The sequence below is a fragment of the Anthonomus grandis genome, chromosome 4 (genome assembly GCF_022605725.1).
Source record: "Anthonomus grandis grandis chromosome 4, icAntGran1.3, whole genome shotgun sequence".
Lineage (NCBI taxonomy): Eukaryota > Metazoa > Arthropoda > Insecta > Coleoptera > Curculionidae > Anthonomus > Anthonomus grandis.
In genome coordinates this window covers 25,398,683-25,424,150 of record NC_065549.1, presented here as the reverse complement: position 1 = coordinate 25,424,150, position 25,468 = coordinate 25,398,683, and the positions used below count along the sequence as shown (strand labels likewise).

The window sequence follows — 25,468 nt, the reverse complement described above, 5'->3', positions numbered from 1 at the left end:
AGAAGTACCAAGTTTAGTTTGCATTGTAATAGTCTTTTTTCTTTATTTCTAAGTTCATTATTCGTTCTTTTTAGTTTATAAGGATTTTTAATAATTGTATACCTAGATTAAATTTGTGATTGACGCATACTTATGTTCTTTTGAACCTTTGTACTGAAGAATTCAAAAAAATAAAATATTTTCATACTTTAAACTAATTATTTATTTTTTTTTATTTACAGTCTTTGGGATACAAACAGAACATGTCCAAGACTATTATTATGATTTTATAATTTGTATTGTATTAAAAATTAATAGTGATAATAATATATTGTATTCAAATACTTGAAATCTTGTATTTTTATTTTCCAGATGATCAAATAATATATTTTTGTTTACAGAAAATCATACAGTTGTATTTGATTTTTATACCTGTAATTTAAATAAACATTATTTCTGAAGAAATATTCTTTTTTGCATATATGTGTCAATATTACCCGACGACGTTTTGATGTAGAAAAAGTGTAAAAAACTAAGGTTTTTTAATTCTTTTGCTTTCAAAAGTTAAATTTACAGGTTATATTCTCTACATATTTGCCCAATTTAAGAAACTACATCAAATTGTATAGTCAGCCGGTGTTCTCCTAGATTAAATTATATTTGGGTAAGGGAAATTGTACGACAGGTATTATTTTGCAAATAAATTAATAAAGTTAAATAAATACTATCTTAAATATAGAACAAACTACCAGAAATCCCACAATTTTTTGTTTTTATTTTTTATAAAATGTTTAAGCTAATTAATTAATTAATTAATATTTACACATAATTTATAAGTAACTTTTTAAAGTAAGCTAAAAATACATTTTTATATATGTATCTAGTATTGTACTTTTGTAATCTTTTCTCGTACACGCATTTTTAAAAATAAACTTACCTACAAAATATCTACCAAAAGTACATAAAAAATTTCAAAAGGTATTTTGTTGAAAGTAATTAGTTTATCATCACTTTTTATATTATTCTAAATCTATAATAAATATTAGCACTCAAATCGTTCATAATTACTACATATTAAAAGCCCTTTGAACTGAATAGGCTATTTCATGTGCACTCCTAGCAGCATTGTATTCTCCACCGTAAGCGCTCCCAGTAGAAGGATATTCCTCGCCAGAAGTATAAGGATTTTTGTAAACAATCTCTTCATGATGATTATGCTTGTTTCTTATAGACATCCACAATTTTGTTCCTTGTATCGCAAACGTCCCAAGTGAAATTAGCAGGAATTTAAATTGCATTGCTGTTTGAAGGGCTTTTAATATAATAGCTAATTTTAAAACAATTATCAGTGCGATGAGTGCTAATTTGATTAAACGAATCAGGTTTTTTAAGGGCTTCTTTTTCTTCTTTTTTTTTGTTGCGGTTAGTTCTCTTGCTGCTAAAAATGATAATTGTTATAAGTTTGTTTAAAATTATACTTCAGATGCAACTATTTTAAAACATATTTATAGCCCAAGATTCCTCTTAAAAAACTTGTTTTACTTTGTTTTGAAAATCTATTACATCAATATTGGCTATAAATATGCTTTAAGAATTTTTGCAAAGGCTTTAACTCAGGAAGAATAGTTTATTTAAGCAGACTCTTTAAAGCTGGTAAGCAAACACGAATAAAAATTTAATTTTATATAAGATGTTAGAATAGGCTATTTAACTCTAATTGTTAGTAATACACTTACTTGAATGTAGTCACATCCGAAAACCGTTATGCTTATCTTACACATTTTATAAATCTTCATTAGCTCCTGCACTTGTTGAATTGACCAATAATTTATTATTGAACATATTTCATATATCTAGTCAACAATAATAAACATATAAATCTCAAAGAGTATAAAGTTTAAACTGGTGAACAGAATGTATAAAAAAATTTATTATCTTATAGCTTAGAGGTAAGTTTCAATAAAATTCACGCGAAATATTATTCTACTATAAATTATGATTACCTTCTTTCAGCACAAGAAAATAGTAGAAAATAAGAAAATACAAAGTAAATTTGCTATTTTTAAATATTATCTTAGATACTTTAGTACTTATATTATAAGCCCTAATTATAAGCACTAATCTGGGTACGTTATAATACTGAAATATTATATTTAAATAGTGTTCTTTCGCTTTTACTAGATTTACGCACTGTAAGAACTTATTAGATCATCATATTAACTAATATTTTTTACAGCTTTCTATTTGATATATCTTCCGTAACTTCGACACATCATCCATTATAACGTTGGACATTGTACATGTACAACTCAAGGATAGTATGGTGTCTAGGTCACATAGAAACTGGATTCCAAAGAGTTCTAATATATCTTTGCAGTCATATATCTTTGGGCCTGCAGAAGAACCTTCGTGTATATCTGGGATCTATATCCAATAATTCCTTTATTCGTCAAATATACGGAGTTATCATCAAAGAAATAGCTTAGATATTCTTGCAAGGAGAGCAAGCAAAATTTCGAGTTCATCTGAACCGAGATCATGGCTAAGTATCACAGGATCTATACAACGGAACTAAGGCCTTTGCCACTCTATTGAGCTTTCTGCCCCTGGATCTTGCAATATAATTTGCTGTATTAAAATATGGCTAATTATATATTTAATCACAATTTCGTTACTTATATCAATATTAAAAAACATAAAAACACTAGCATCACTTGATTAGCCAGATTGTGCCAAATATGAATATCTCTTAATTCAAGCTTTTCATAACATTATAATTAAATAGGAAGAATTAATCTCAAAATCAGTTGTCATTCCAATAAAAAAACTAGGTAAACCTTGAGTATATAGCCCTGTCTTTCTTGCTCCTTGCGTAACTAAAACTCTTGAGGGAATTTTTTAAAATTACCTAGAATGGTGGGGTCTAAAAATATAATTCCATTTTTTGAATTTGGTTTTCGCAAAGATAAAAATATTAGTGATTGTTTAGGACATTAAATCACAGATATACAAGAAACTTTTTTAAAAAATGGCTACCTAGCAGCCTTATTCTTAGATATAGGCACTCTCTATATTATATATCTCTATGTCGTATTATATATGAAAATATAATACGACATGTAATACTCATCATGTAAAACTCATTGGTTTGAACATTTCTAGAAGAGGTTTGCACATAACCTTATTGAATTATTTAATAACAGATACGTAGCAATTAAAATAGGAAATGATATATCCCAATATAAAATAGCCGCCTTAGGCCTGCCACAAGGTACTATGTTAAGCCCTTTACTTGCTTATTTGTATAACTCTGACACTCAGGGTTCAAATAAATTGTTGTAAACTAATTCAACGGACGTACTTGTATCTAAAAACAAACGAAATACCTAGGTGTCGAAGAGATAGTAGACACTATTAAATATATTTGATATGACATTACTCGTGTACATAAATTTACTTTTTCAACAAGATTATACAAGTAACATTATAGCATTTGCTGATGACTGACAAAAGCTAGGAAGAGGTAGGACAATTGTTTCAAATATGCAAACAATGGACAATTGGCTTGATTAAAGTCTACTAACAATTAACCTTACAAACATAAAATAATTACTCTTTTCAAATAATGTCTAGTGTCAGTAGTATTTAGAACTATTAAACAAATATGCTTTCTGGACGACCTCCGATTTCTATACTTCATATTATATTACTTTTGTTATTTTGTATAAAATCTGTTAACCTATGGTGTTGTTGCATGGGATGGGGCTTATGATATGCATTAATTCAATAGCTCAAAGAATAATTAATATCCCTTAGAGACTTAGGCAACAACACATTCTATAATTATATAATTATAATTATATTATATATTAACTTCACTCTTAAAAAAAATATTTAAAATTACAAATTCTGCTACTTATTATTACAAACAAGATTCGCGATAAATGAAAATACTAGACTTCCAAACGTGATAAAATCGATTAGTCAAAGATCTGTTACGTAGTCCATAAGGTATCTAATATATATTTTTTTGATTTGAAAAATAATAGATCTAGGTAAATTTAAGTATATTTTCACCAAATAGTTTATAGATAATTCACTAGGCTATTATAACTATTATAACTCACTCCTATACTTATCTTAAAACAATTGTTTGATTGGAATATTATCTATTATAAAAAAAGATATAAAATGTGCCCAAGATAAGAAGGGCCAATACAGGGATCTCCCTAACCATGAAAGATAGAAATTTGGTTTAGTCGGAAGAATATAGAGGCTTTGGGTTCTTAATAACATATAGCCTTGAAATCCAAAAAAATCCGAGTAGTTCCGGAGATATCAGATGAGTTTATTACAAATTATTTTTGAAAATAAATGACACTTTCTCATAGCCATTTTCTTCCCTTTTTAATATGCCGTTATTAAATTTTAGATCCGACGTTTTGTCTTCCGACAACCACTTTTTTCAACTACAGACCTGGTTTTTCCATATCAAATATTAAAAGTGGTTTTAATTCCGAATGTACCGAATGATGTAAGGGAGGGAGAAATGCTATCAATAAGTTTATTTCGTTTGTTTTGGGTGTTAATTGTGAGATCTCTGTTAAGAGTTATGTACGTATTTTTATCGAATAAAAGTAAATTTGCTTTTTTTTATCTCCTTAGATCATTAATACAGGGTATTTCCCCTACTTGCTCCTGTTATAAATACATTTGGTTAAGTTTGATTTGGTATTATGGTAATGATTTTGTTCCTATTTTAAATTTTTAGATTTTCATCGGTTATTTGGTCCAAAACATATTCTGTGGTAATAATAAGTTGCTCTATAGAAATCAGTTGGTGAATATATTAAATTTGTCACTTAAGCTTAAGGTGTCTTGAATGTCATTAGAAAAATCAATGTTTGTTAGATTTATGAACCAATTCTTATTGTTAATGTTGTTATTTTTTCCATACCTTAATTTTTTTTTTTAAGATTTAGTTTATTTTTTTGTTTAATCTGAATTTGTCTAGACAACTTCTTACAGGTTTTTTTTTGCGCAACTACAACAGAATAAGAAAAATTATTTGGAAATTCTTCTAACTTCTCTAAACATTTTATAATAAAATAAATTATTTTTTTTTATAATTATTAAGTTTTGCTAATTGTGTGTTAAATCTTAGCATATGTTTTAAAGATGTTGTGAGTTTTAAGTCAATAAGTATTTCTAATATTCTCCAGAAATCCTGTGTAATTCTTTTGTCAGTGTGAGCCTGAAATTAATTGATTTTATGTATTACTTTAGTGACAGTAAAAGAAGTTTACAGAAGACAAAAAACGTCAACACGCTCTAACTGTCAAGATGGCTATATAGGTCAAATAGGTCGTTATTTAGAAACTAGAATAACGGAAAACAAAAGGGGCGTTAAATCTGAAATACTATTAACGTAAAAAACAGCTCTGGCAGAGTATGTAGACTCAGTTTTTGAGAGAATTTAATTTTGGGGAGGTTAACATCAATGATAAGCAAAATAACCATAAGAAAAGATAACCATAAGAAAGATCTCAGAAATCATGAAGATCGAAAAACCTGAAAACAGTGTAAACAAAAAACAAGATACTGACAACTTAAGCACATCTTACGCAAATCTCATTTATCTAATAAAACACAAAAATATAATTTAAATTCTCTTCAAATACATCCTGTATAACCATTCAAACAATTAATAACATACGCAAATATATTACTTATCTTAAAATATTTATAACAATAATTTAAAAAAAAAGGGAAAAACCATTATGTTAAGTAAGTCATTTGAATGTTCCCATTTCATTTTTAATTTTAATTATAAGTCTCAAATTTTAATGTTGATTTTCATCTGTGAGTTTTAAAAATTTATTTAACTAATGAAGTAGTCATTGAATAATATCAGAGTTTAGTTTTAATATTGTCTTTGACCACTGTTTACCATAATATTTCTAATTTCTCTATAATTGTTTTTTAAGTTTTTAAAATTTTGTAGCGCCCTGAAGAAGGCCAAAACTTTGACATTAAAAGGAAAAAACTTCAATAGCTTTTATTTTAAGTGACCCCTTATCCAACTTAACTCTTATATGTTATTATTTTTAGAATAAAACCTTTCCATCTTTTTTACATATTATAATAAAATATTGATTTAATAACAGTTAATAACAATGTCCTGTGGCATTTTTATTTTCATAGGTTGCCTAATTAAATAATAAGCTTTAAATTCTCAACATTTATTTAATCTTTTTTTAATTTCTACAAACCCTTCTCTAGGCTTAATGTATTACTGATTGCTAGCATACGGCATAATAAAACTGAGGCGGTTTTCTTCCATGATTTATGGGTTTTGGAAATAGGTTATCACTCTTACCGAGAGTGATGTCTCTGATCGAGTTGACCATTAAAACTGACCGAAGCTTATTGTGTGTTTAACTGAGTGTGATATCTCTTTCGACTTTTTATTCACAGAAAACTTTTTCGAGTTATAAGTTTCTGATAAACTTGAATACACTCTGATAAAACTGGATGGTGCCCACAAGGTAGGCATCTCATTTGAACAATTCCTGTCAAACTCACGACCAACTGACTCAACTCTCACGCCCAAAAGCTGTAAACTGCCGTTAGCATATGTATCATTATTTTTATTTATTGCTTAATTTTAACAATTATCACAAAATTTAAAAATAAAGTAGACAGTGGATAGGCATGATTCATGAAATAAATAAATTTATATATGGGGGTGTCCCAGAATCAACGTCACAAGTTATAACTTTCCTATTTTTAAATATACAAATTTTTAAGAAAATATATTTTTAATAGTTATAGAACCACTACCCAAAATTACTTAAAAAAACTATCCCCGACAAATTCATCTCCTAAAGACCACCCCAATCAGCGGCCTAGCGTACTTTTAATCTGTAAACAAATAAATTAACTTGGTCTCGGAAACTCGTTCTCATACTATAATTGGCATAAACGTGTGGGCCGGTGTATTCAATGGACATTTTATTGTACCGTATTTTATATTTTAATGAAGGTACATTAACTTCAGAGCGGTATTTAAATTATCTTTAAAATTCACTGTGTGAACTATTAGAAAACGTGCCTATTTGAGAGTATAATTTAATGAATTGGTAACAAGATGGCACTCCGCCTCATAATGCCGAAATTATTACAGATTATTTAGACAATAGATTTTCTCAAGGGTGGACTGGAAATAGGACCAGCCCGTTCTCCAGATATGATCTCAATGAATTTTTTGGTCTGGGATTATTTAAAGAATATATACGATATCAACGACCATCTAATAATCCTGAAGAGCTGTTAAGTTTGTCGAACAGTTACTGCTGCAATTACCGCAGCTTGCACAAAAGAGATCTTTCGGCAATATGAAGCTTGCGTGGAAGCTGATGGAGCTCAACTTGAGCATTTAATTAAATAATAGATTAAAATTTTTGTAAAACAGTTTAATATGATGTTAAAATATTGTATAATAAATAAATTGCATTTAAAGAGAAACCGGCCATTTTAATTTTTGCAACAGAAGTATTTTGATTTTAAAATTTTTAAATTTAAAAATTCCTTACGTTGATGTTAACACATAATTTTGTTTATGAAATTGAATAATTAGTTTTACAGGCATTCCAAATATTAGAAGAAATAATGGTGGTGCCATTTGAAAAAGAAAGTTGGGGTGGTTTTTAGGGGATGAATTTGTCGGCGGTAGTTTTTTTAAGTAATTTTGGGCAGTGGTCCTATAACTATTAAAAATACATTTTCTTAAAATTTTTTATATATAAAAATAAATATATATCTTTTGAATACGTTTATATAAAAATTTGAGATTTGGTATACATCATTGGCAACCTACTTGACTAACAAGTTGTATTTAGGTTGGCCTAGCTTATTTTGCAAAATGGCGTCTCGTCGCCATTTTGAAAAATAAAATTAAATAGAAAGGGGAGTCATGCGATACATCGTTTGATGATCGTAAGATCCCACCGAATGCTTTATGGTCCCAGAATATTAATGGCAGCCTTTGAAATCTTATTTTTCGCATTTTTATTTATTTTTTTTCTTTTCTTACACCTGTTCAGGTGTAGTTTGCTTATAGGTGTGTTGTTGTTGGTAGTTTTTTTTTGATTTTTTTTGTTGACATTGACTGAAAATATAAACTCTATTTACCGCTAAACTTGTTGTCCATGAGAGTCCTATAGTATCGAATACATATTTTTAGGCATATTATTATTGGCCGCCCTAATCTCATGAATCTAAGTTTTTTATTTACTCTTTCACTGCCAATGTTAATACTTTACAGATTTTAATTTTACTGTTACATTACTTTGTGAAAACGAGCCTGTATGTCACAGATAAAATAAATAATTTTAATTAGATTACAAGCAGCCACTATTGTATTATTTCTATTACTAATGTGCCATTGACATTGTTTTAAATTATTTTGCTGGTAGGTTGCTATTATTAGAAAAACTTATAAGTAGAAATACATGCAATTATTATAATACTATAGAAAACAGATTTAGGAATTTGGTAATTTCTTATAAAATTTGGGTTTATAGATAATTTATCAGCTTTTAAAATCTCAAGTTAGAAATTTTGTGAGATTAGTGACCATCGCCAGATATTCTGGCATCATTTACTAAGGTCACAACTAATTTTATTTGATTATAATTTATCATACAGGGTGTGGACTCTAACTGGAATAAATTCGTTAGCGCTCTTGAAATAAATGTTTCATAAAAACACAAAACACATCTATTAAGACCTTTTTTTCAACCTCTTCGAAAGAGTGAAAAGTTTAGTTCTCGCTTTGGCATATAAATTTAGAGTCTGGAATCTAGAATTATTTCTACATAGTAAACAATAAAACAGCAATATTTCTATCTTCTTTCTTTATATTAACAGGAAACATGTAAATTATTTTAACATATATTATTTTCTTTGATCTATAATATTTTTTTGTGTAGCGGATTTGGATTTGTTTAATTTTATTAGTTTATTATTTAATATTATTTAATTTTCATTAGAATTAGTGCAACTTACCGAAAGAATAATTCATGAATAGTGAGCTATTTTTTAGAGAAAGATATGAAAATGTAGCATTAGTTCATACTTGTCTTTTATTTGTGACAGTATCACTTCCTTCCAATTTCTTGGTACTAGTTGGTGAATATAAATGCAATTCTTATAAAAATAGTAACGAAAAACATTTCTCATAATAGTAATATTTCGTCTTTTAAAGTGAAAATAGAAATGCAAAAATTTCTCTTAAAACTAATTTTTTAAAAAAATACTTGTCTCGAATTATAACCTACGCTAGTTGGATGAATACATCACCCATTATTACTTACTTACTCAGCGGCAACCTTCCATTTTTGCTAGATCGGCTTTTATAAAACTATAATAGGAAAAAAACCACAGTAATAGCGTATTATTGAGAAACATTATTTAAGAATTTTCAGATAAGATATCACAATAAAGGGGTTGCATTTAAGAATATTTGTAAGGCAAGTTGGGCTGAAGAGGTAACCGACGTTTAAGTATAAAATTGTTTTATTTCTAGAATTATAATTCTTTATTTGGTTAGCTTATTATTTGATTTGCGTTCATCGATTGAAGAGAGAACTTATTAGGTCAGTTATTACTGCTTTTAAACTAAACAAACAATTATCACCTTTTCTAATGAAAATCAAACAACTCCAAATCCGCTATACAAAAAAATATTCTAGATCGAGGACAATAGTATATGGTAAAATAATTTACATGTTTCGCGTTAATATGTCACATCACTGCGAAAACGGTTAATTTTTTAAATAAAAATATTGCTGTTTTATTGTCTGCTATATAGACAGAATTTTAGATTCTAGACTGGAACATTTATATACCAAGCTGAGAACTGAACCCAATATTAAATCGGTAACGGTAATAGGTCGTTAAGTGTTTCCGCACTTGATAAAAAATAATTTTAACTTAAAAGTAACAAATTCAAAGCAAAACAGACTTTACCTAAAATTGCCACAAATTTTAAATTATATTTAAATTTGCATTCAATTTGCATAAACTATCATTTGCAATTTGATTCAGAAGGTAACTTTATAACGATAATTTTATTGCAAGTTTAATTTAATTTTAGAAGAAGAAGAAGCTTATATTAAAGAAAGTATGATCAAGAATTAAAACCGAAATTTGAATATCTAAAGATGTCAGTTTTTCTGTCTATTTTTAGATATTATCATTTATACTCAGCCTCTTGCAGGCTTTTGCTTTTTTAAATATTGTTTTATCGTGAATTCTGGTTTTATTAAAAATTCAAATGCTTAAAAGGTAGTTGAATAATAAATAAAAGAAAAATGTAAGATCACTCTGAAACAACGGATAATGACTACAATTTGCGATAGTTTGTCATTACATCTATATTATACATAATCAAATAGAATTAGTTGTGACCTTAGTAAATGCCAGAATATGCTGATGGTTTGTGCTCATAAGAACATTACATATTCGACACTCATTTAAAAATGGTTAGATACTCGGCCATATATTACTTAATCAATCCAATTTGTATACAAAATATTCAACCCCGAGAAGTTAAAAGCTGATAAATTATCTAAAAACCTATTATATTTAAAAAATAATATATAATAAATAAAAAATGTACAAATTGTATGTATTTATAATTCCTTGTAACTTTTTTTAATAACGACAGTTTACCAGCAATACATCTATCGTTTTTCGATTGTTCGATTAACTCTTAAAAATAGTTTAAAATGTCAGTGGCACAAGAACAGTAACAGAAAAAATATAAAGTTTTTGAAAACAGCTTAACTATATTTTAAAAAATTATATAAAATTATATAAAAAAAATTATATATTGGCCCTCAACTTTAAAAAGCATTAACAGCTCAAGATATATTGATTTTTACATAATGTCAATAAACCTTTTGTAAGATACTTTTTAACGAATAATAATTGTGTCGTTTTAAGCCGCTCGTATTATTCCAGAACTTTGAGTTTGTTGTGATGAAAATAGTTTAACTACATTTAATTGTCACATTAGTGGCTGTTCTGTTAGTTGGTTTAATACTTTTATTATCTAGTTAGAATTTGGTCCTATTCATACGTTTAGTTAGTATTATATTAGATTTAGGTGTAAGACGTGGCAATGTTGGATTTGCTGTAAATGATGGGCAGTGATAGAACCAACGCGGTGTGTCAACAGGCCTTGATTTCTCTCTTCGATAAATTGTATAATTTAAAAAATAAAAACGAGTTGCAGCGACCAAAATAGCTTTCATTTCAAGAACCGAATGATCAAACAGTGGCTACTTGTAATTAAAAAAAAAAACATTTTATCTGTGCCTAAGAGGCTCGTTTTCAAAAATTCAAAAATATTAATTTAAGAATTTAAAAGATTTTTAAATTAATATTTTTGAAGAAGAAGGTTACTCAGAATATCCTTGGAGCACACGCTCTTAGCTCACATTTTTTAATAGCATTTGAAAATTAAAATATATATGGCAAAATCCAATAATATAGCTGTATTAAAAGGGAGTTAGATCAGACTGTCAGCCAATTTCTCTAAGTTCTCAGGTTATGTTAGAAAATATAGTAATGATAAATAATTATATTATGAGAATGTTTTTACTTTTTAGAAATTTTATAGGAATGCAGATTATTAAGAAGGTTTTGGATTTTTTTAAACCGTGTATCATTGGAGTTTTCAAGATGTTTTCAAGAAGTACAAAATTTATATTTCCTGAAAAAAGGTATAGCTATTTTAATGTTTTATTGTCTATATAAACTTTATGAGAAAGTATATTTTACTTATGAATAAATTACATTGATTCTATCTGGTTATCCTAAAAAGCATTGAGTCCGTGCACACAAAAAATTGCAATATTTTTTAATCAAGTGTATTGAGCATAAAGGGTAGGTAAAGTGGATTAAAAAATTAAGAAACTTAAGTTAGGTTAGCTTTTACAGTATGGTGTGCTGTGGATTCAATAAGTTTAGGTAAAATAATCGCATAATAACCTAAAATATTATATTATCATTTTTCTGCATAGCTGAAGCAAAACACATTAGTCTGTTTGTCTGACAAAAGGATTTAAAGAATGGCATTTTTTCTCTCAAGTGTGGTTAAATATAGAGATGTAGGTAGATTAGTAGAGATTACTGCTTATTACTTATACCTAAAACTTAAGAAGGCTTATCGGAAAGTTTTTTTTTGGAGGTTCCTGAAATTTCCTTTATATTTTCCTTATATTCATCCTTTTATTGAATCTGCTGCAGCAGGAGAAAAAGAGTAAGAAACTAGTATTTTACATACATTATAGGTTTTTTAAATAATGATTACACAATTAATGAAACTAAGTTTCAATAATATTTGCTTGTATTCAAAGATTATGTTATTAATGTTATTATGTCAGTTTAATAAAATCACAAATAACATGAGTCAACTGGTATCTATAACATAAAAGCTATTAAGCGACATATTCACAACTACACATAAAATATTAACGACCTATTCTTTGCACTTCTAAATCGCATATAACATTTTAAAAGCATCTATTTACATGCAATTGATACGTACCTTCATTAGAAATATCAGTCGAATTGTCCGATTTAGTATTGTCTACATTCTCCTCGTCGTCCTCAGTGTTGATCTCTTTAGTAAAAAATCGAACAATTCCATTTTCGAATAATTTAGTTAATTCTGCAATCATGTGGGCAAGACTGGAAGGCTTTTCGGCAGCACTGTCTGATCTACCTGATTGTAAAGCTTGTGCATCGGCTTCAGCTAAAAATAAAAAAATAATTTGTATTAATATCAATATTATAAAAGGGAGAAAAAAATACTAAAAGCATTAGCGAGGATCATGATCGTCTATTTGTGTGATATAATAGTGATTTTTAAAAAGCCATTATTATTATATTTAATTCACAAATGGTAAATGGTATTTTAAATATAATGCTAAGATTGGCTCTAAATTACTACAGTTAGCTAATTTGATTTAGAGACAGAGATGTAACGAATTCTGCTTAAGGTTGATTTTATTTTTTATTTTTTTTAAACCCAAATAAAAGAGAAATTGCACCATTTTCTTAGATAAGTGAAGCAGCAAAGTCTCCCAAGTAAGGAAACTGGCTTGGCTACGAAATATTGCTGTTGTAAGGGTACCTTTCTAGAGGTAGTAGCTCAACAGACGTAGGAAACGAAGAAGAAACTAAGGTTAATAATAATGTCTAAAGTCTAAAATGTTTTTCTTTAAATATTTTTAATATTTTTGGAGTAACGTAAGTTTTTCTTAATTTTTGACAATATTTTATTATTAGCAAGTTTCGTGACGGCCGAACGGCGGAAGACGATATACGCAGAAGGTTCATCTCTCGCAACAGGACCTCTTGTAGAAGTAGCAATCCATGGTTTTCTTCAAGCAGCCACGCTGAGGAGGATAACAGGAGACAGCATAACTTACTGTAAGCTTGAAGACGACAAAGTGAATAACTCGAACTTTACCCCACTGTTTTGTCTTCTATAAAGAACATCATTTTTGACTTCCGAACTTTGTTTGGGCCACCTTAGGATGTTTCAAGTCAGTGCGGGAAACCAAACTTCAAATCGCATGGGAGATGGAGTTCTCTTCCCATTACCATTCGACCGGAAACTTTGCTGTGTTTTCATGGATGGCCGATTGATAAGCCAGCAAGAACAAGTGAAGAAAGCTATATAAGTCTCTTTAAGCTAGTACTTTTTAGCTATAACGAACAAAGTTATAGTTATAGAGTATTCACTCGTTGGAGGAGAAAACTCAAATTAAAGAACTTGGACGATCTCTTTCCAATTGGGACATTGTAAAAATCCAAAAGGCTTCTACATCTAGCTTTAAACTTTAAAGGCGTAAAGAAGAAAATTTAACGGAATTTATATTTTAAAAATACCTGGATTTGGCGATGTGATGAAAAAAATTAATTTTTTTGTTTCGAATATGTTTTGTTTTCGGGTGATTCTTCATGTACAAAACAGGGTGTCACTGATTTAGTACAATTTTATGAAAAAATAAAAATTAATGAAAATAGCAAGATACATATAAATAATATTTGTAGTTACTCTATATTCGGACAATAAAATATAATGACTAGGTTAAGTTTAGCTACTAGACAAAATATTATTATGCATAAAAAACTAGTTGATAGAAACAGATATATCATATAAGTAACAGATATTTCGAAAATTATCAGATTTTCTGGTGCATCAGTATTAGCTTTGCGAGGTCGTGATGAGTCTGAAGAGTAATCCACAAATAAAGGAGTTTTACGGAAATTAATAGATGTTAGTTTTCAATTAGATAAAGATTTAAAAGATATTTTTGACAAAAAAAAACAAAAAAAATGTTGCAGACAACTTTAAAGTAAAAATTATTTTACTTCACGATATATTATCTTCAATAAGTCAGTGGAAATATTTTGGAAATTTTCAAATCTTCCTGGACACAGCGCCATTTTAATAGCAAATTTTATTTTAAATAAAATTGTACACTGCTATGATCACATCAAATTGATATCAAATCAACTTATAATGAACAATGCGGTTTTAGTTAATGCTTCTGTGTAGATTTTTTCATGCTGATTTAATTGGGATTTGTTTCTTTTTTAGCACCTTAAAGAACAAAAGTATTGGATAAAATATTTATAAACGATTACCACGATCATCACAAACTAGACTGGCTTCCTCCAGTGCATATAAACTTTTGAAGAAGAAGAACAGAGATTTCATGTTTTGGTTACTAATGTTGAGTAAAATTATGCCACATATTAAAATAATTTTTAATCAGCTGCTGATTATTAATACTGACCGGGTCAAAGCTTAACAAGATCTACAAGGCATTGAAAGTGCAATTTAAAAAACTGGAAGATGAAATAGATGTAGTTATTAAGGCCATGACCGAACTTCCAATTAAAAAAAAAATCATATTAATTGATTTTGTATTTTTTCATTCATTTTATATTATTTATTTTTTTCCGTTTTAAAAATTGTTTCAAAATATTTCATAAAAAATGTTCAAAATTGTTTTTTTCCTCATACACAAATTTCACATAATCTCTTAATTTGTTTTATCGCATTTAAAAGAATAATGAGAAGCGCACGCAAATTCTGTATAGCTGTTATTATTGGTTGCTGAAATTGTTCACAATTTGTATGCCGCATCATATAAACATTATTTTTTAGATAGCCTTATACAAAAAAAATTTAAAATTGAAAAATTGGAATATCATTCCGACGACCTTATAGGACCATTGGTTCCTTGCCATTTTTGCAGAAACAAATCCTCTAGGAATAATCGAATAATATTAGCTTTATGTCCTGGTGCACCATTCTGTTGAGAATATATATTGCTTACATTTTCTGTATATTTTCAAGAATATTTTCTAAAAGCTTGTAAATTACTTCTTGTTGTATGCTAGCTAACAGCAAACCGGTCTGCTGTTAGCACCCTTTCTATTATGTCTATTAAAGATTCCATTTGATGAAAAATAGGTTTTATCTCTCGATATTACAAATCGGCCAAAGTTAATGTTTAATTGTATGTAGGAAATATACCAATTAAACTAAGTGGCGTTTAGCGTTTCTAAGTTGAAATGTTAAAAAATGTCTTTCTTGTAAGGGTGAAATTTGTTTGTTTTTAGATTCAAATGGGCCTTGATTTTCTTAACCCCGACTTTAGACTGCATGACTCTACAAGGTCTAGACGCATTATTAGCTACACATTCCAAAACATTAATTTTTTTCAATTGATTCTCTTTCTGATAATTATTTAGTATCAACTAGCATATAATATTTTTCAAAATTGTCGTAATTATTTTGCACTGCTATTCTGAATTTGAATAAATGTAAATTGCACTACACAACTAGAAAGACACAAGGCTCTATCTCCTATAGTAACCGAGATAACCTACAAAAGTGTCCAAATTTGGACACCCTGTATATCAAACTAGTATATAAATACCCACCGGCCAAATATCTAAGGGTTATTGCTTATTGAACTGCAATAGAGATAGCTGCTCTGTACTTTGTATCTTATTTACAAATATTTGAGACAAATCTTAAATTAATTTCCCAATACTGGTTGTCATTCTAAAAATATTTTTAAATCTAGCTCCATAATTTAATTTTAAATCTCTTAGTAAGTTTAAAAATGTTTTATTCCGTTTTACAGGAGTTCGAAAATCCTGGAAAGAACATAAGAATACGCTGGTATTGAAAATTTTTTAAAATTCATGTTTTAAAAAAGCAAAAAGTGAGGCTATTCAATTTTACTTCCGTTCAGAGTTTTTCCCTTGAGACTATCCTCAGCTAATTGAATATTCCACACTCAAGGAAAATAAACTCTCTTTTATACTAATAATTAAGAAACGTCAACGTTCACGAGGTCCGTGGTTTTTTTAATCGGAGTAATAGACATTGTGAGCTAAAAATCTATCCTTAACCAGAAAAAAAATGCACATTTTTAGCAGGAATGTAAAATAAATTATTTACATGTTATGGTATTGTAATATTGGACTTAAACGCTTATAATTGGGCTTATAACTTCTAAAATTCAATTATATTTATACTATAGTTTTACTAGAAACATATTACGATATGGCTTAACATACAGATATCTCGGTATATTGCACGAACTATTACTAGCTATTGTACACTCAACTTCTCAGCTTTTGCTTTCGTTTTGCACCGGAATAAATACCGTTCCTGGCACTATACATAATATTAAAAGCGACAGCGTTTTGTACTTCGCCTTTCATTTGGTACAATAGCAAACATTAGATGTAAGCGTTCCACTCTAATTTGTTTTCAATTTTGTTTTCATTTGTTATTGAAACTATTTAACTTACGATTTTAATAGAACATCGGTATCCGTTAATTTCACAGATTTATCAGGTACTTGATACAGTATATATTTTATTATTGTTATATTCAAGAACTACAAAAGAATTCGTTTAACAAAAATATACATTACAGGTGTAGAGAAATGATTTCTTAACTTATATAGAATTATTATACTTATATAGTTATATTAGAATATCAGGTATTGATATATCTAAGTAATTTAGATAGGTTTGTATGTAAAAAAATAAAGCGTCGGGTTTAATTTGACCTAAACGAAAGAAAGTGTTATATAGGATGCATTTTAAATTAAATTACTGAAATTGGCATCTTTTAGGAGTATAGTAATAAAAATTTCTTATTTTATTTCTAGAAAAATGCTAATTTTGAAAGTAGAACGACAATCAAATAAAAAACTTGTTTATGCCAACCCGGTTATAATTTCAAAAAAATTTCACTTTTAAAGTTGTTTTGGGTCAATTCAATTTGGTAAAAGAATGCTTTACTTGTCTCAAGACAACTTCATGCAATAATGACTACAAGGCGGCTTTGAACAAAAAATTAACATCTTAAGATCTTAGAAAGTAATTTATGTAGAGCTATACAAATTGTGGTTGACATCTTGGTAAAGTTTTTTTTTCTACTTGATCACTAAAAAATCACTTTGATTTCATTTTTAATAGGCCTAAAATATTTGTTTAAGTAGTGTTGGAAATACATAATAAAGTTGATACTAACTATACAGGGTATTTTTTAGGTTGAAGTTTTCCTTGTAAGCAAAAAGACTCTAAAAAAGAAATAAATTTTTCAAATACCATTTTCTCAAAAACTCAAAATTAACGTAATTTTAAATAATAAAAATTGATATGAAAAATGAATTATTTCTGCAAATGTAATAACTTGGACTAATAATAATAACTTTTTAAATGTTGTTTTTCTTCAACAATAACGCTCGCTTGATATTCCTACTGTTTATGTAAACACGTCAACACTTTATATTAACCGATAAGGCACCCACAACATTTCATAGCATATGCTATTATTCCTTACTTGGATTTGAACGGTTAATTTTGGTTTTTAAAATGGCCTATGTTTACAGTAATAACGAATTGGTTGATATGTTATTAATACGGAGAGTATCGCCAAAATGCTTCTGCAGCATTGCGACTGTTTGTCGAGAGCTTTTCTTTGCGATGGCATCACAGAGAATGCCTTATCCTTATCCTTATTTTAAGAGCTCTGAATACCGGAAACTTGCAGGAAAATCGCGGCGATCGAGTTCAGGCCTTAAGACCATCCCCAAAGAATGCAATTTTGTCAATCGCTTTTACAGCAAAAATCCCGCGATGAAAATTTTACTACATTTATTCTAGTAACCGATAAGGCAACTTTTACTCGCAATGTAGTAAATAATTTTCAAAACAGGCATGTATGGGCTATCGAAAATCACCACGTTATACGACGAACCAATTTTCACACTATCTATGTTTTTTGGAAAATAATTTACCAGACCAATTATTACCAGGCACTTGTAAAGTAGAATGTACCCCTATATGTAAGACAATCCGTGTGGTTTTTACACGACCGAGCACTATATCATGTTAGAAGCGAAGTGACTTTTTGTATAGAAAATTTACCAACAATTGGATAAGCCGTAATGGTTCAATAAGATGCCCTTCAAGGTCGGCAGACCTTGATCCAGGTGATTTGATCCAATGGTGATCATTTTGAACAATGAACTATTTTTTTAGGCGGGCCTATACTTTGTGTTAGAATTTAACCTACTAAATAGGATTTTTACAAAAAGGCTTATTTGATTTTTGATATTATTTCAATTGACTATGTTTTTGAGTTTTCAAGAAAATGGTAAATGTTTTTGAAGTTCTATGTCGCCTTACATAAAAACCCCAACCTAAACAACAGCCTGTATATTATATACATTTTTAAAATTTCAAAAATATATTCTTAAATTATAGCTTACTTATTAAAACTTTTTACCCAGATTATGCCACAATAATTTAGTAAATTAACTATTAACGAAATTACAGGGGCTTAAGCACATTACACACAGGGCAAAAGCACATTAAGCGCACAATTCTTGAACATCTAGGTGATCCATATCGGCACTTTAACTATTTACAGTACTCCTAAAATAAAAAATATACATTTTCTTTCTTGGTACATAAAAAAAAATTTAAAATATGTTTCTTATATACCTGAAACTTTTTATTCTTTAGTGACAAATTCAATAAATATTTAATCTGTGCCAGTTAAATATCACCTTTTTGTGGGCCATGTCCTCGATTTATAAAATTCGATAAATTACCGTTATTGTTATTAATAGATGCTGGTATTCTTCATTCGCTTCAGAGCTTTATTAAAATGCAGTCGATTTTGAATTATATAATTTTTTTGCATCTGCGATTCTACATCCTCAGTAAAATGCGGATGTGAGAAAAAGAAAATATTGCAAGAAAGTGAAACGTCATAAAAGAAAGGTCTTTAAGATATACTGTGATTTTGATATTTTATTGGTAAACTTAACGATGAAGATTCATTAAAGTAAATTGCAGACTGTAAGCAGTAAATTTAGTGGACAACAAAAGATAATGCAATTTACGAGAACATATTTTTATAAAGATTTAAATATGTAAATGTAAAAAAGATAACAGTACTTTTATATATAGTTATACCTTTCTATGTTTATGTCTTTGGTAAATTAATATCTATTTAAAGCTTGTTGGCAAATATATAATCCTTTTTATTTTTAATACTTACAGCAAATGATTCTCTTGGCCAAAAAATAATACAGAAAAGGAAGCTTTAGGAACAGTTTTCGAAGACAATAAAAAGCATCAAAACATCTGCAATAGAAACAAAGCAAATAGGCTCTTACGTTCAATTTAGTAGAAGCAGTAAACTATGTTTAAACTACAGATAACTATACTTCTAATTTAATCAGATAGTACTTATCAGAGACCAATATGTAAAAAATTGCACCTCCTACTTAAACAATATATGAAAAAATATGTATTTGTGAGAAAATTTCGAAAATCTTTTTTAGTAGGCAAATACATTGCCGCTCTTTTGAAGTGAATACATGCAATAATTGAGTTAGATTTAATTATTATGAGTTAATCTAAAGAATCCTGAAGCAACCTTAAAACTATAGACAATCACGCAGCTGTTCGATGCTCGTCTGTTTTATAAATTGGGAGAAAGAATAGAAAAGTATAATACTAATAACAAATTTAATTTCATCTATTGATGATCTAGGAATAGTCCAGCGCCAAAAGAGTCTTTTGGAATTGGGTAATAAAAGAGAAATAGACCTTATCAGGGATATAAAAGAAACCTTAATAAAATAATGCTTCTCCCAATAAAATAATGCTAGGCTCCAATGACTATATTATTGCTCCTGCAAGACATTAAAAACGTAACGTAGAAAATTATAGACAGTTAAGCAATCCTACAAAACATACTATTGCATGGGAGAAAATTATTTACTTTAATCATTTTTTTCAAAAAAAAGAAAAAGAATTTTGGGGCAATGCTAAAAAATTAAATATATCATCTACTGCGGCAATGGGCGATGATGGTGTGTTAGTAAAGGATATTAAACTTTGCTTTCTATACTGCCTTTCATCTTTATTAAATATAATAAATTCTTGTATTCTAGAAAGTTATTTTCCATAAGCAATCGTAAAACCGCTAGCTAAAAACACAGATCCCAAAGAACTAAAAGATCTAAGACCAATCAGTATTGTTTTAATAGTTCTTAAAATTTTTAAAAAACATATTAATTAACAATTATACGACTTCCTAAACACGTCAAATTTTATTCCATTATGTAAACCAGGATTCCGATTTGGCTACAGCAGTTCTACTTGCTTGGTTAATCTTTTAAATAATGTTCGTCACAGTGAAGATAAAAAGCTGATATATTGCCTTACCAGGCAATATATCAGTATTCCTTGATTTAAGCAATATTCCTTAATTTTAGCCAAGCATTCGATACGATTAGCCATAATATGCTATTAGCTCAGCTTCATTACTATGGGCTTTATAATAATTCTGTAAAACTGTTCGAACAATATTTAATAGATAGGTGTATGTGGAAATTGTGAGAGACTTTCAAAACGTTCGATCTGAATGTGTACCAATTGTCACAGTTGTGCTTCAATGCTTAATTTTGGGGCGTCTGTTGTTTTTCATACATGTTGCAAATACTGATGATTTTCAAATAAAAACTTCTTGTTTTTTAGATAATATAAGTGAAAATAATATGAGAAATTTAACACAGATTTGAATAATTTTAAGAAAAATTCTCCGATGATCATAATTGAAAACTAAACTCTTATATATGCTGCATGCTATTTTTTAATGGTAAATATCTGACTGAGAGAATTAAGCAATTATTTGTTCCACATATAGATAATGTGCCCTTGGCTTCAATTTCAGGGGTGAAAAATTTGGGTATTCTTTTTGATGATTCGCTAACATTTCAAACATATATTCTTAATAAATTAAAAGTTGCTTTTATAAGATTAAAAAAACTTAATTAGTTTAAAAAAATCCGGCTACTATCCAAAATAAAGTATCAATTATGTAACGGTCTAACATTATCCCTATTCGACTACGATGATGTGGTTTATGGTTCATCTTTGAGGATGCAATTAGCACACCAAATACAAAACAGCTGTATGCATTTTTCTTACAATATTTCATTTAGAGAACATATTATACACAACACTACCCTTGCAGCGTTATTTAATCTATTTTTACACCGGCATCATACAAGATTTGTAAATACAGAGTGCTTCAAAATCCCCTGCAGCTCTTCAGAAATATTTTACATAGATAGGAATTAAATTATAGAATGATTTTCCAGATAAAGTAAAGGAATTAACTTATAAAAGATTCTCAAAATATGCGAAGAAATTTCTTATTAATGAGCAAATAAACTATATTTCTTCTTAATCATGTGTGCTGTGCTGTTGTCAGATTTACCTGCTAAGATAACCGGTAAAATTAATATATTTACTGTTAGCTTTCCTTGGTTGTCTCGCGCACGCCTTCAACTCTTCTTTCTGTCATTTGCTATGCCATTCGAAATTTATTATTAACTTAATATAGTTAGGTTACACAGGGGTACAGCGCACAAATACACATCACTTGTATTTTATGGCCACTATGGTCGCGCTGTAGTCCTTTTTGCCCTCGCATATATATTCATAAAATTGTTGATGTATTGTATTTGTATATGTATAATAGATAGGTGTATGTGGAAATTGTGAGAGACTTTCAAAACGTTCGATCTGAATGTGTACCAATTGTCACAGTTGTGCTTCAATGCTTAATTTTGGGGCGTCTGTTGTTTTTCATACATGTTGCAAATACTGATGATTTTCAAATAAAAACTTCTTGTTTTTTAGATAATATAAGTGAAAATAATATGAGAAATTTAACATAGATTTGAATAATTTTAAGAAAAATTCTCCGATGATCATAATTGAAAACTAAACTCTTATATATGCTGCATGCTATTTTTTAATGGTAAATATCTGACTGAGAGAATTAAGCAATTATTTGTTCCACATATAGATAATGTGCCCTTGGCTTCAATTTCAGGGGTGAAAAATTTGGGTATTCTTTTTGATGATTCGCTAACATTTCAAACATATATTCTTAATAAATTAAAAGTTGCTTTTATAAGATTAAAAAAACTTAATTATTTCAAAAAAATCCGGCTACTATCCAAAATAAAGTATCAATTATGTAACGGTCTAACATTATCCCTATTCGACTACGATGATGTGGTTTATGGTTCATCTTTGAGGATGCAATTAGCACACCAAATACAAAACAGCTGTATGCATTTTTCTTACAATATTTCATTTAGAGAACATATTATACACAACACTACCCTTGCAGCGTTATTTAATCTATTTTTACACCGGCATCATACAAGATTTGTGAATACAGAGTGCTTCAAAATCCCCTGCAGCTCTTCAGAAATATTTTACATAGATAGGAATTAAATTATAGAATGATTTTCCAGATAAAGTAAAGGAATTAACTTATAAAAGATTCTCAAAATATGCGAAGAAATTTCTTATTAATGAGCAAATAAACTATATTTCTTCTTAATCATGTGTGCTGTGCTGTTGTCAGATTTACCTGCTAAGATAACCGGTAAAATTAATATATTTACTGTTAGCTTTCCTTGGTTGTCTCGCGCACGCCTTCAACTCTTCTTTCTGTCATTTGCTACGCCATTCGAAATTTATTATTAACTTAATATAGTTAGGTTACACAGGGGTACAGCGCACAAATACACATCACTTGTATTTTATGGCCACTATGGTCGCGCTGTAGTCCTTTTTGCCCTCGCATATATATTCATAAAATTGTTGATGAATTGTATTTGTATATGTATATATTGATGAAATAAAAAAAATTGAATTTAACTTTGAAGTACCTGTGGACTATACTAGGAGCGTGATACTTAAGAGGTTTTATGCAATAATATACCTCAAGGACCTCCTAGATCCCTCATTAGAAGCATAAAAGGCAAACCGCATAATATACTCGTACGTGTTTAAAAGGAGCATTATAGAAATAATGCAAATTTTTAAATGAAAATCTAATTGTTTACTAATATTTGTCTAACCGACAACTATATAATTAATTAAAAACTATTTAAATATCTGTTTACTACTCAAGGCAATTCTTGTCACGTGTTGCACGTATTATAGTTGTCTTACCAATATTTAAATTAAGGTGTCGCTAAATTAGTTTTCTTAACTATTATAGGAGAAATATAAATATTACTCTTTTGTTTTTCTAGTTAAAAGTACATACATTATCAAAGTTGATGTTGTTACTATTAACTTAAAGATTTAAAATAGCAATTATATTAACAATACCAGTTGAAACTAATACTTTTTAAACATATTTTTAAGAAGATTTTAAAGTAGTCTAAGCAAGTTGAATACTTACCAAGTAGATCTATTCTTTTATTTTCTAAATATTCTTCGGCAGCATTAACGAAACAAGACACGTCATATGTAATAGCACATGAGACCAACCCCATGTACGACCCTAAATCTCTTCCTCGTTGGATGCTTTCTTGTTCTGTGGATTCTCTGCCGTTTTCTTCATTTATGGTCTCACACTTCACTATTATACTAACGGACACTAATAGAAACACAACTAAATTAATTTTGTACATGATGCCAATATTAAAAGAAAATTAATGTAAAAAGTCTCAGGTGCAGCGAAGAAAAAAACAGAGACACACGTTATTCGGCACCTTGACCTTAAGAGGTGAATATCAAGATTGAAGAAATGAAGAAAGTGGGAAGTATTTATACGAACCAAGAAGAAGATCGAATGTGGAACATCTTGTCTTGTGTATGTAGAGAACCGTTTTGTTGTTTACTTGCGTCATTTGTACCATTCCGCACTAGATCTATATGTGATCTACTGAAGTGGATAATGGTTTGATTTGAATTTCCTATATTGATACTAGGGTAGAATACTCACGGCATATAAAGTAGTCATATAAAGTATAAAGTATTTTAAAACTAATATTAATCAGATATTTCATCACCTATATTTTACAAAAAAAAAGCAGTTTGATTTTGAAATATAAAATAATACTTTTTAAAAATCTAATATACAAGGTGTTTTATTAAGATCCCAGTTTCCCTGATTAAAAATAATAAAAAAAGTCTTTATTTACTTATGTTCGCAAATGTTTCATTTCTAAAATACAGGGTGTTACAGTTTTTATTTTTGTTTTTTCCTAATAATTTTGATAGTTATGCAGATATTTAAACGAAAATTGGCATCTGCGGGTTTTTGCTATGGTAAATTCAAATGTAATGTTACCAGGAATCGCACTTGTAGAGGGCGCTACATACACGGTTTTTTATACTTTAAAAGTGTTTTATTCTTTTTTATGGTTTCCTAAATTATTTTTTAAGTAAAAAAGTAGATTTATCTATTATTTTTACGGAATAAAGGTATCCTGGTCGAAGTCGTTACAAGCCACTGTTTTCGAGATATTTAGACTTAACATAATAAATGCATTACATTTTAAAAGTCACAATAATTATTCTTTTTAGGTTGTGTGAAATTCCTTTTAAAAATTTAAATAATAAATGTAAAAAGAATATTGTGTATAACAAATTCCTAAACGCAACAGAAATACTAAAAAAAATATCTATCAAAAAGGCCTGTAACATACATACATTTAATACCCATTTATCTACTATATCCAACGGGTTTAATAATTTTTAAATTATTAATTTTTTGCGATGGTTTACACAAATAGTGTTTACACAAAACTGCCAACGGCAGTTTATTAGCAGCCAGGCGTCTTCATGATTTTCAACAATAAACTGTTGGTAACATGAGACCGCACACAGCAGCAACTACACAAATTTGAGGAAAATCCTGCAACAAGCACTATAAAGATTGCTTTAAACTTAAATGTAAGTCCTTCTACGGTTTTCAGAATTTTAAAGAATAATTTTTTATACCCTTATCATATCCAGCGGGTACAAGCAC

At 28.7% G+C, this 25,468-nt stretch overlaps 1 protein-coding gene across 5 annotated transcripts in view; it reads right to left on the bottom strand.

Annotated features, from left to right (window-relative positions):
* Positions 1-24,256, bottom strand: part of LOC126735629 (uncharacterized) — a 54,434-nt gene extending 30,178 nt beyond the window's left edge. For 2 of the 5 annotated variants that reach the window (XR_007660480.1, XM_050439690.1), the window contains exons 1-2: positions 23,894-24,249; positions 12,599-12,805 (exon numbers count right to left, since the gene is read on the bottom strand). Coding sequence is in view for 4 of the 5 variants with exons in the window: in XM_050439690.1 (XP_050295647.1) it covers positions 12,599-12,805; positions 23,894-24,125 (439 nt within the window). In the remaining variant the exon portion in view is untranslated. Of the gene's footprint in view, positions 1-808; positions 1,418-12,598; positions 12,806-23,893 lie in introns of those variants that run through there. The other 3 variants (XM_050439689.1, XM_050439687.1, XM_050439688.1) reach the window with 3 other exon arrangements.
* Between the last annotated feature and the right edge of the window lie 1,212 nt (positions 24,257-25,468).